The 12,992-nt window shown below is 40.8% G+C and overlaps 1 protein-coding gene across 1 annotated transcript in view; it reads left to right on the top strand.

Moving 5' to 3' along the window:
* The window catches only part of LOC134446513 (tripartite motif-containing protein 16-like), a 31,820-nt gene extending 21,009 nt beyond the window's left edge, over positions 1–10,811 (top strand). Inside the window, exon 6 of the mRNA XM_063195879.1 lies at positions 10,282–10,811. Within this exon, the coding sequence (XP_063051949.1) occupies positions 10,282–10,811 (530 nt within the window). The remainder of the gene's footprint in view (positions 1–10,281) is intronic.
* Positions 10,812–12,992: the final 2,181 nt, after the last annotated feature.

Below are 12,992 nucleotides of genomic sequence, written 5' to 3'. Positions count from 1 at the left end.
TTCAGGGGGTTTGAAGGGTGCTTAATGCCAATATGATGTATAAATAAATGTATATTCCCATAGTACATCAAAATGAAGGAATCCAATATGGCCGCCGTCACCAGTCTACAGTGTATGTTTCTTTGATTACACAAGGTAAACTCTTAAGTACATTATGTAGCATTAGGTTCTCATACAGGGAGAATTAATTTCCATACTCAGATTTAAGATAGATATCAAAGGAAATTATTTCAGTGTAGTCTGAATTCATGATTGCAACAGGAACATAGGGTGACACAAAAAAAAACAATATTTTTTGACCCCAAAATACTGCACTTGTCTCAACCCACATTTGTGCTTTAAGGACAAAGTGTCTTTGATAGTGTTCATGTTTGTTATGCAGCATTTTCAGGGGTTTTGAAGGGTGCTTAATTCAAATATTCAAATATGCTGTGTATTAGGCTCAAAACCTCTTTAATAGGCCTACCTCAAAATGAATTAATCGAATATGGACGCCATCACCAGACAAGGTGGACTCTTAATTACATTGTAGCTATAGGTTGTCATACATGGATAATTCATCTCCATACTCAGATTAAAGATTAGAATCAAAGGACATGATTTCATAGGTTGAATTCATGTTTACAAGTGACAGTTGACTTTCATGTCAATAACCTTATCTTTTGAATGAAAATGTTTTCTCTACTTCCACTTTTATTTTAATGCTTATTATAACATGATGCAATATTTCCACCTCAATCCACCTCTTCCATTATGAGACAAATTTACACACATAAGTCTGAATGTGCCTAAATATAATATGCACATCTACATTTTGTGCATTAGGAATTCATTGTTTGCCGATTTTATTGCGGTGCTTACAATATATCTTTGAATGGTGGAAAGGTGAAACGTGGATCAAAACAGTTTATGTTATTGTGAGGAATTTACTTGATATATGTTAACTCATTCCCAACCATTAGGCCCATCAACCTCCTCCTCTCCAGTGATTTGGCAGGACACACAATATCATGCACTGCATGGCACTTTGGCTGCAAATGCAACAAAAGCAAAGTATGACGTTTTGCAATGATCAGTCCTATCTAATTCAGATGTCACATGGTTACATAAAATGCCCCACATTATCAAATCTCTATATTGAGTCAGGCCCACATACCCCTTCCTATCCTCCTGCCAGTCACCGAAGTGGGATGGGTGGTATTGAACAGGGCTTTAGTCCCACTGGTCCTGTATCTGCCACTTATACATGGGTTCTCATTGTTTATCAACACAATGTTATGAAGAGGGGCAAGACACTGGCAGCCAACCACGTGAGCTATTTTTTTTTGACAGACAGCGGTTTCCAACAATCAGAGGCTGAGTTGTGCGCGGCTAGGTTCGCAGTCAGGTTATAAACAAAATTTAGAACCCATGTATTCTCAAGGCCCACAAAGACATCACAACTTGTGCTTGCCTCATCCAACACTGCATCTGCAAGAAGTGGCATGGAGTACATGGAGTCAAGCAGTTGCTGCAATTCAGCAACTCCAGGAGGGGTGATTAGGAATAGGTTAACTTAGTATACCAAGTAAACAATTTTGGTTAGAGTAGAGGAGGGTGACTGTATGTGCATATATATTTGGTATATATAGGCCTATAAACTGGTATCAGAAGTAGTGTGGAGTCAAGTCTCTTGGCGGAAATACGTAGGATGGTGCGCAAGGTTAATAGAAATGGGCACCCTCCTGTCTCTCACAGGACATGAACACAATATTCAAAAAAGGACATTCCAAGTCAGCAAGGACATTCTGATTTTTGATACCTCCTCCTCGTATAACCCATTGTGTCCTGGAAACACATATAGGTTTTTCAGGATCTTGAGATTTTAGCTGTTTTATTAATTTAACTATGTGGGTATGTTAGAGCTGAATGAACACATTACAATGCAAGGGGAGGGTATTGGCTTTTAAATGTAACTCATTTCATGTTTGTATGTGCTTCAGAGGTTGAGACATTGCGGATTTAGTAGGAAGAGGGCACCCTTTCCCAAAAAGGGCGTAGGACAAAATGGGTTAATTAGCAGTCCATTTTTGAGTATTGTGTTCATGTGCTGTGAGAAAGACAGGGAAGTGCCCATTTCTGTGCCTAGGCACCTTAAAACTACCACTTGCTCTTCTGCCTGCCATTGGCTCTCTCTCTCCAGCTGAGCACCGTTATTGATACACTGCAGATGTACATTCCAGTATATTTTAACTAGGCCAATTTAAAGTCTATACTTGCACAATTCTACCAACAGAAGATAACAGACAGACTCTCTTTTCCTCCTGCTCCCCTGTTCAGCAGGGCTGGATCCCCACATGGCTGCATGCTGAGCCCCCATCTAAAGTCTATCCGTCCATGACTGCAGCATGGCCAGCAAAAGGGACTGAAGGTGGCAGCCTGGTGTACAGAGACCGAGACAAATTTCTCTAGCTCTGAATGAAAAGAAAACCAAAGAGATCATTGCTGCCTTCAGGAGGCACACCTATAGCCAGAATAGACCTAGCCCTCTCTGAACTTCCCACTGTCACAGAGCTAAAACATTGTCTTGGACATTATCCTGGTTCTGAGTTCTTGGGTCTCTACAGATGTATCATTGGCACTACAGATGTATCATCAAAGTAAGGACCAAAGACTAAAACCACATTTCACACACATGGACTGTCTGACTGTTCATTACAATCTCTTGTTCCCCTGATCTCCTTCCATCCTCCGGTTGTTGTGAAATAATTGATACAGTGCAATGTGTTGAGCTGAATTCTTGCTGTACTACAGAACAAAGTCCAGCCTTGTAATTAATGGTTATAATTGTCACAGAGTGGCCATCTCAGCTGAAATATGTACATTAAAGGGACAGTTTGGTCAATTTCAACATGCAGTTGTAATGCTCACACTACCCTGGACTTGTCAGTGCCTGAGATTTTTTTTTCTTCTTCTTCAGCCGTTTCCGAGATCCTGGTCATTGTAATGGGGGCAGCTCTTTGTTTACATTTCAAAAAAACATTTTTATTTATTCCCAAAAACATCCAAAAGGTTATAAAACATCAGCAGACAACTAGCAAACAGCAGTACCTTTTGGGAAAATATTTGGAGTTGGCCTATGTTTCATTTTTAAAAAATGTAAACAAACGCTGCCCCCATAAGAATTGCTCATATCTCGGAAAGGGCTGAGCCAAAAAATGTGGCATCACCAGGTACTGACAAGTCAAGGGTAGCGTGAGCAATACAACTGCATGTTGAAATTGACCAAACTGTCCCTTTAAGCAAGACAATCTATGCAATAACTTTGGATGACTGATGTGCAATACCAGCCTGAGTATGTCCTTTGTGTATATATTCGCACGCACGCACGCACGCACGCACGCACGCACGCGCACGCGCGCGCGCGCGCACACACACACACACACACACACACACACACACACACACACACACACACACACACACACACACACACACACACACACACACACACACACACACAATGCCACTCCCTTATCTGTACACTCTATTCTATTCTATTCTATTCTATTCTATTCTATTCTATTCTATTCTATTCTATTCTATATATTATTCACATCAGTCTGCCTCTTGATCCCCTTTATAGGCATAGATATACAGTGATCTGAGCACAGCAATTAAACCGGCAAACATGAAGTAATTCCCATTGTACAAAGGATAATATTAGAAAATATTCGATTTCAGACTCTTGTGGTCATTTATTTTTTATGGGTGAAGAGGTGTGGAAACATTGTGTGGTGGTTTGAGGTGGGAACATTTTTCATGGTATAATGCATTAAAAGTGTAATTGAAATAGGGAGAGATTTAAATACAAATGGTCAATTTATGGAAAAGATAATCTCCTGTTGCAAACATGAATTCAGTCTACACTGAAATAATTTCCTTTGATATCTATCTTAAATCTGAGTATGGAAATTAATTCTCCTTGTATGAAAACCTGATGCTACATAATGTAGGCCTACTTAAGAGTTTACCTTGTGTAATCAAAGAAATGTACACTGTAGACTGGTGACGGCGGCCATATTGGATTCCTTCATTTTGATGTACTATGGGAATTAAAGGCATTAAGCACCCTTCAAACCCCCTGAAAATGTTGTATATCAAACATGAACACTATCAAAGACAATATGTCCTTAAAGCAAAAATATGGGCAGTGAGAAGTGCAGTATTTTGGGGTCAAAAATCTGTGCTTTTTTGTCGTGTCATCCAATGTTCTACTGCCCATAACTAAAGAATGGAAAAAGGTAGACACAAACTTCTTTTTTCAGGTGAAAGTAGACAGTTCAGTGCAGTTTTCTGTAGTATTTGTGTTCACAGAAACAAAGAGCATTTTTTTCTGTGGATCTTGAAAGATTAGTAAGAATGTTAAAAATCGTTGACAATATGAGGCTCTCTGCTTTTAAAATGGCTGCCAGCCAATGACATAAGCATTTTCCTCCAATCTGAGCTTAAATCCGATGACATAATGGCTTTCCCCATGTCTGAAAACATAAAAATAAGTGCTATTTTCAAATTCATACCTTATTTAGTCCAAAAGAAAAGTGATTGCAGGATTTTAACACGGTGGCGGCGGCCATTTTGGATTTTGCCCGTTTTGAGGTATTTCGGTACATTTTTGCGTCCGGCATACGGCAGATTTGGATTCAGCACCCTTGAATACCCCTAAATCAGTTGTATGCCGAAAATTAACATGATTTGCCTTCAGGACCTTAAATAAGCACCTTTTCAGAAATCCTGCCTAGACTATTAGTTAATTCCACCCAAACATTTACATGTTATCATATTTTTATTGGTCATAAGGCCATAACATTCACAGGAGAGCAGGGCATAAGTAAGTACACCCTTGCATTAAGTAGGTTTTAACCCTCAGTTATTTGCAATATCATCAACCAGACTTGTCCTGTAGTTGCAGATCAGATTAACAAAACAATCTGTTTGTATCTTGTCTCCCTCTTTTTTAGAGAACTGCCTCTCGTCAGCAAGGTTTGTGGGATGTCTGGAGTGCATAGCTTTCTTGACTTCATGCCATATAATCTCAATTGTTTTTGTCAGGGCTTTGACTGGGCTATTTCAGAATGTGTATTTCATTATTATGAAGCCATTCTAAAGTCGATTTGCTTCTAAAGTATGGGTTGTTGTTGTCACATTTCAGGACCCATACTCTTGTTTGCTTCAACTGTGTGACAGACTTCCTCACGTTTTTTCTGTAAAATATCACAATAAAGTTGAGTTCATTGTTCCACTGATAATAGCAAACTGTCAAGGACCTGAGACAGCAAGGAAACCGCATATAGTGATGCTCCCGCCACCATACTCAGAAAGGAGATGTAACCAAGAATAGCTTAAAATGGGATTCATTCTGCCAATCTAAAATTAATGGGGTTTCTGACCAAAAAAATATTGCTGCACCTTTGAGGTTTGCGAAAAAGCATTTATATGCTTCATAGAATTACTGCAAAATATTCTGTAGACCAACGTTGAAACCAAAGTTGAATTGTTCAGGGGAACACACAATGTCATGTTTGGAGGAGAACTGGAGAACCACACCTTCACCAAAACATCATCTCCACCTTTGAGTATGGTGGCGGGAGCATCATTATATGCGGCTACCTTCCTGCCTCAGGCCCTTTTCAGTTTGCTATTATCAGTGGAACAATTAACTCAGAAGTTTATGGAGATATTTTACAAAAAAAGTGAGATCTGTCTGTCACACAGTTGAAGCACACAAGAGTATGGGTACTGAAATGTGACAACAACCCATACTTTAGAAGCAAATCGACTTTAGAATGGCTTCATAATAATGAAATACACATTCTGGAATAGCCCAGTCAAAGCCCTGACAAAAAACAATTGAGATTATATGGCATGAAGTCAAGAAAGCTATGCACTCCAGACATCCCACAAACCTTGCTGACGAGAGGCATTTTCTAAAGAAGAGGGAGACCAGATACATCCAGATTGTTTTGTTAATCTGATCTGCAACTACAGGAAACATCTGGTTGAGGTTATTGCGACTAACTTAGGGTTAAAACCTATTGAATGCTAGGGTGTACTTACTTATGCCTTGCTGTCCTGTGAATGTTTACATCTTATGGCCAATGAAAATATGATAACTTGTAAATGTTTGGGTTGAATTAGTTAAAGCAGACTCTGGTTGTTCCTTCTTGTGATTTCCGGGAAGATCAGACCATGTTTTATGACCAATTTTAACAGAAAGGTAAGAAATTTCAAAGGGTGTACAAACTTTTTCTTGGGACTGTAGAAACCATATCTTTTAAAGTAATTGGTTAAAAAGTGGCAGGAATGATGCTGTAAAAGTGACCACCCCCAATAGTCCAATAAAATATCAAAATTCCATGCTAAATAAGACTGAAAATGACATATTATTTATGGGGTGAAAATCCTTTTCCTGTGAGTGATGTGCCCTCCTTGAAATGATGTAATTCGGGGAATGAACCATTAGCCTATCATACAGGGGTTTCTTTATCTCAGTAACAGGGTTGACATTAAATCCTATGCATCTATGCATGTTGAAAACAATACTGAACTACTTAATTACTCCCTTAATTACTCCCAGAACAACATAAAAATGTGAAAATTGTGGGATTTCCTATATAATTAACAAATGAAAGACACCTTTGAAAGATAACTTTTACTGAGAGGGACAGGCCAAAATTCCTGTCCACAGAAAATCAAATTAAAAATGAGAAAATAACAATAAATTACCTTATTTCTAAGATCAGGTTGGTGACAAAAGATATGTCAGACTTAAAATTATGCATGTAATTATTATTGTATTGTTTGTATTATTTTATGGCCAAAAAAAAGCTACAACCCTCTCGAATGAAAATGAATGTACAAAAATAAATTTCATGCACCAAAGAAAGATTGACCCTTTAATGACCACAGACAGGGCAGATTTTCACAAGACAAAAGTTTTGTGAAAATGAGCAGATAAGTCACTTCAAAACACTTCAAATACGCAGATCGGGTGTCATACTTAATCACTGAATCACTCTCACCTCTCCAGAAAATCAACTTTGGCCTTAGGTGTATGTTTAGGGTCATTGTAATCATGGAAAGCAACACAATGAAAATCAATGGAGTTCAATGAGAGATGGTGACATATTGGCTATTCGTAGAGCAATACATTTCTAACTTCATGATGTAATCAATGATAAAAGCCCTCACACACCAGCAGCATGCATGCAGCTCCTCATAAGAGCTGTATCCCTCCCATGTTTGACTTTAGGCACCATGTATTTTTTTTCCAAATTCTTCACCTTTAACACCAAAGAAGTCTCTCCCACTGTCCTGTCTCAAAAAAAGCCAGCCAGGGAGTATGTCAGGCCTAATTCTGAAAAAATGAAGGCTAATGGGACTCATACTCTGAAGTCAAGATCCCAAGATCAACCATTTTAGAACTGATGCTGCAGGTGTTTGAGGGCTTTTATCATTGATTAAATCATGAAGTTAAACATGTATTGCTCTACGAATAGCAAATATGTCACCATCTCTCATTGATCTTCATTGTTTTTCATTGTGTTGCTTTCCATGATTACAATGACCCTAAACATACACCTAAGGCCAAAGTTGATTTTCTGGAGAGGTGAGAGTGATTCAGTGATTAAGTATGACACCCGATCTGCGTATTTGAAGTGTTTTGAAGTGACTTATCTGCTCATTTTCACATTATGTTCGATAGGCGACAAAACTTTTGTCTTGTGAAAATCTGCCCTGTCTGTGTTCATTAAAGGGTCAATCTTTCTTTGGTGCATGAAATGTATTTTTGTACATAAAACTTCTTAAGCCAAGTGATTAATTGAAAGTCAGGTTATTAGCTGTTATTCCAAACAGATGGATAGGTGACAACTCTTTTGGAGACGGCTGTGCATCTCTGGGACATGTGGATTTGGGAATATGTACCGATTCGGCGGAATGAGCGAAGTAGCTAGAGGGGGTAGTGTCATATTCATGTGCTATACAAAATAACACCACATATTTTTGTAATAATATTTTGATATTAGGTTAAAGGTTAAAACCCAAGTGCCAAAATGAACTGTGATTTAATGAAACAGCTGCAGGTTTTGGATGATGCCGTCAACAAGCAATTTAAGAATAATCTGTTCAAGAGGTAATGGTGCCTAACTGGAGTGAGGAAGAGAGGAACAGGAGCTCTGTGTTGAAGAGCAACTCTGTGGCCTTTTGTGAGATGTGCTCATGGAAATGATGCTGTGAAATGGGTTGTATTTGAATGTGAAAAACAAAATCCTCAACCTCTCCAACAACAGCAGAACAACCGAAATGTTCATCTTGAGTCTTGTATCTAGGGTTGTCCAATATGGTCCAGAACAGTCCAATACAGCAGGTATCCATGTGTCACCATTTATACTCACTGATGCCCAGCCCTCCTACGCCATTGGATGTGAGATGCATGTGGGTGATTGTGTGTCTGTGTTGGTCTGCAGATACTGATCCTGAACTCCCAGTCAGAAGAACAAGCAGCAAGGAGGGCATTCCACCAGACAGTAAGTCATTACTGTATCAGTATGTTGTGCAGTGGGGGAATGGAGGGGGTGGGGGTTAGGTGGTGTTGAGGAGTCTGACTGCAGAGGAGGAGACTGGATGTGCAGCCGCGTGTGGTAACCCAGTGAACTCAGACAGCAGTCATAGCTACTGTATGGGCCAACTAGTGGTATCAGGGGGTTAGATGGGCAGCCCTGCTTCCTATAGGTGAACTATTCCACAGCAAAGGGAACTACTGACCACTCTAGTGGCTAACAAGGTAGCACCTATGATATTGGGAAGCACATGTCTGATATTTTCAGGTGAATTATTGCAGCTCAAAGCTGCCCTAACAACTACTCCACAATCTACAAAGGGACCTACAGAGTGCACCCCCATCTTAACTTGTCTATTTCACAGGTTGTAGTGCCCTGTAAGGTTTCCGAAGCTGGAAAACACTTTTATCATTAAGTGCTGTGACATGAAGTTCAGTATCCCGAACATGATCGGGATATTAAGTATCCCGAATTTACGTTAGAGCATATAAATACCTTTTCCTTACTTCAGTATCCCGGATAAGCCCATATTTGGGATACTGAGAAATCGGAATATGCCAGGTGGAGTATTCCGACAGAAGTCGGGATACTGACGCATGTAAACACCTCATCCCAAATACAGGGACTTCCCATAGAACGCTGTTGCTGGTGTACAGGCTACACATATTTGAAGAGAATTCTATAATGGCCAAGAATGTAGACTGGGATATAACGCTCTGATACCGGGATACTGAACTGCATATAAACACACTCACTGTAAGCTGGAAACTCAAAGTGACACTTTATCATATGATCTCTGCATGTGGAGCATACTGTATGTTCATGCACTGAACTGAACTGCATATAAACGCACTCACTGTACGCTGGAAACTCAAAGTGTCACTTTATCATATGATCTCTGCTTGTCATCATATACGATCTCTGATTGTGGTACACATTGTGGTGTTCATGCATTTATGTCAATGTGATGTTAATCTTTCAGTGTCAGATGGCAAGGCTCGTACTGCTGAACCAGTGACCAGAGAGGATTCTTACAGTGTGAGTTGGACACACACACACACACACACACACACACACACACACACACACACACACACACACACACACACACACACACACACACACACACACACACACACACACACACATTGTACACTTGCCAACACACACACACACACACACACACACACACACACACACACACACACACACACACACACACACACACACACACACACACATTGTAAACTTGTCAACACACACACACACACATTGTAAACTTGTCAACACACACACACACACACACACACACACACATTGTAAACTTGTCAACACACACACAGACACACAGACACACACACACACACACACACACACACACACACACACACACACACACACACACACACACACACACACACACACACACACACACACACACTGTACACTTGCCAACACACACACATTGTACACTTGCCAACACACACACACATACACACATTGTACACTTGCCAACTCGCACACACACACACACACACACACACACACACACACACACACACACACACACACACACACACACACACACACACACACACACACACACACACACACACACACACACACACACACCGAACAAGCATTAGGACCTCACCTCTTTACGTCTTGTCTTCTCCTTCAGATTCCTGTCACTTCACTCTGGATCCAAACACAGCACACACAGCCCTCCATCTGTCTGAGGGGAACAGGAGGGTGGAGAAGAGACCTGGGGTCCAGTCATATCCTGATCATCCAGACAGATTTGATGAGTGGTGGCAGGTGCTGTGTAGAGAGGGTGTGTCTGCACGCTGCTACTGGGAGGTTGAGTGGAGCGGTGGGGGGGTTGGTATAGCAGTGTCATATAAAAGAATCAGCAGGAAAGGACGGGGTACTGAGTGTAAGTTTGGAGCTAATGATCAGTCCTGGATGCTGCTCCTCTACCCCTCCAGCTCCTACTTCCATCACAATGCTGAGCAGACTAAACTCCCTCTAGTGGCCAGCTCCAGAATAGGAGTGTATGTGGATCACAGGGCAGGAACTCTGGCCTTCTACAGCATAAGGGGAGACACAATGACCCTCCTGCACAGAGTCCACACCACATTCACACACCATCTCTACCCAGGATTTAGATTTTTTGACTCATTATTTTCATCATCAGTCAAGTTGTTGTGAGGCCCCTGAAGCCCCCTGTCATACACACAATATGCACTAAACACTCATTCAAATACCAACACACACGAGGGCTGGGTGGTATACCGTTAAAAAAAACGTGATAACGGTTTTCACCTACACAAGGTTCACTTTTTGATGAGAGGTTTTTTTTTTCATTTTTTGTTCCATCAGGAGCCGCATCACACTTCCTACTACGTGCATGAATTTCATACTTCGTGTCATACTTCATCTCAACTCTCCAAGTCCACTGTTGTTGCTTTTCCACTAGGGATGTCAGCACAATGTAAAAAGTTGATTGAACTAATAAAAATAATTGCCATTAGAACCTAATCGCGTTAACGAGAGATGAGAGTGAAACATGATAAACCCACATGTCATGGATGAAATAAATTATAAAATATATTATTGAAATGAAAAAGTGATTAAAATAGATATGGAGATGAATTAAAATTCAAGATTTTATCTCTTTTTTAATTAAATTTCAGCATTTTCTTTAGAAACATTTAGATGTGGGGGGGAAATCGCTGCTTATGAAAAAAATCGTGCAGAGAACCGTGATATTCATCAAGAAAACCGTGATACACATTTTATCCAGAACTGCCCAGCCCTAACACACACACACACACACACACACACACACACACACACACACACACACACACACACACACACACACACACACACACACACACACACACACACACACACACACACACACACACACACACACAAAACAGACTGAACTCTACTACTATTTTGGATCACAGGGCAGAACTGGCCTGCTTACCACCAGACCCAATCACAAGTGCTATCTTGTATATCTTGTATCCTGTAAGAGAGATAAGGTCTGGAGACCTGCCTACTGCAAATCACGAAGGGGGGGGGGGGGGGGTGGTTTACGATTGACAACGGCTGTTGATTGGGCGTTACGAATGTGTAACTTATCACTTGGCATACCTAGCCATAGCCAATCACGTCAGTTGTATGTATTGAACAAACTGCAGTCATCACCTCTCCACACCTCCCTGCTCTTTGACTGGACAGAGACAGGGACCATGATCTGGTCCGCTTGCTGAGGGTTAGACTCCATGCTGTCTTTCAGATTGGAACGATTGTGCAAAGCAGCATGCATGGGATTTCTCAGGCTAGGACAGAATTGTTCTGTTCACCTCTACACATCCGTACCAGCTCTCTCTCTCTCTCTCTCTCTCTCTCTCTCTCTCTCTCTCTGTCTCTCTCTCTCTCTCTCTCTCTCTCTCTCTCTCTGGGTGGTCAAGGTGGACATTTTGGTGTGTGTGTGTGTGTCGTGTGTGTGTGCGTGTGTGTGTGTGTGTGTGTGTGTGTGTGTGTGTGTGTAGACAAGTAATAATTGTAGAAATTGGATGTTCATTTGATTCATATATGGATATATGCTACTCAACGAAGCTTCTGAAATACCAACCACTGTGTACTGCTTTAAATAACTGCAATTACTCATGTAAAGTAATTGTGCTCATCTTTGGTAGTCTGGGCCATGTGCATAAACTATGTTTGCGTGGTCTTCAGATCTGTGGACTAACAAAAAGAAGGGCCAAGCAATTCACAAAATTTTGCTCAATATCTTGCATCATTGGGAGCCTCTTCATATGGAAACGCAGGTGCCACCTTTATCCTTAGGACATTATGAACAGAAGATTCTAGTGCTGTATTGCAGTGTTTCTCAACCTTTTTTTAGGCGAGGCACCCTTTCAATTAAAAAAATTTCAAGGTATCCCAAATCAACAAGCCGTAACATGGCATCGCATCCGATACCACACAAGCTTAGAAAAGTAACACATTTGGAGACGTCAGCACGACCTACGTTCGAAGTCGCAGCTGACTGGAGCGACCTATATTTACTTTATTGTGCGTAAATGGCAGATGAAAGATTCCACTGACTAGCATTAACTTATCAATATAGACAAATTTGTATTATATTACATAATTTATTTATCAGCCACGTTTCCGCGGCACCCCTGAGGGGGGCCCGCGGCACCCCAGGGTGCCCCGGCACCCCTGTTGAGAAACACTGCTGTATAGGACTCCTTTTAAACCAAATTTGGATTGTGCCATGATAAATGTATATCTGTCAATCCAAATAAAGAAGTAATATGTGTGTGCGTGCGTGCGTGTGTGTGTGTGTGTGTGTGTGTGTGTGTGTGC

This window comes from Engraulis encrasicolus, chromosome 3 (assembly GCF_034702125.1).
Source record: "Engraulis encrasicolus isolate BLACKSEA-1 chromosome 3, IST_EnEncr_1.0, whole genome shotgun sequence".
Taxonomy (NCBI): domain Eukaryota; kingdom Metazoa; phylum Chordata; class Actinopteri; order Clupeiformes; family Engraulidae; genus Engraulis; species Engraulis encrasicolus.
The sequence above is the reverse complement of the archived record's forward strand: the minus strand, read 5'-3'. Positions and strand labels throughout refer to the sequence as shown.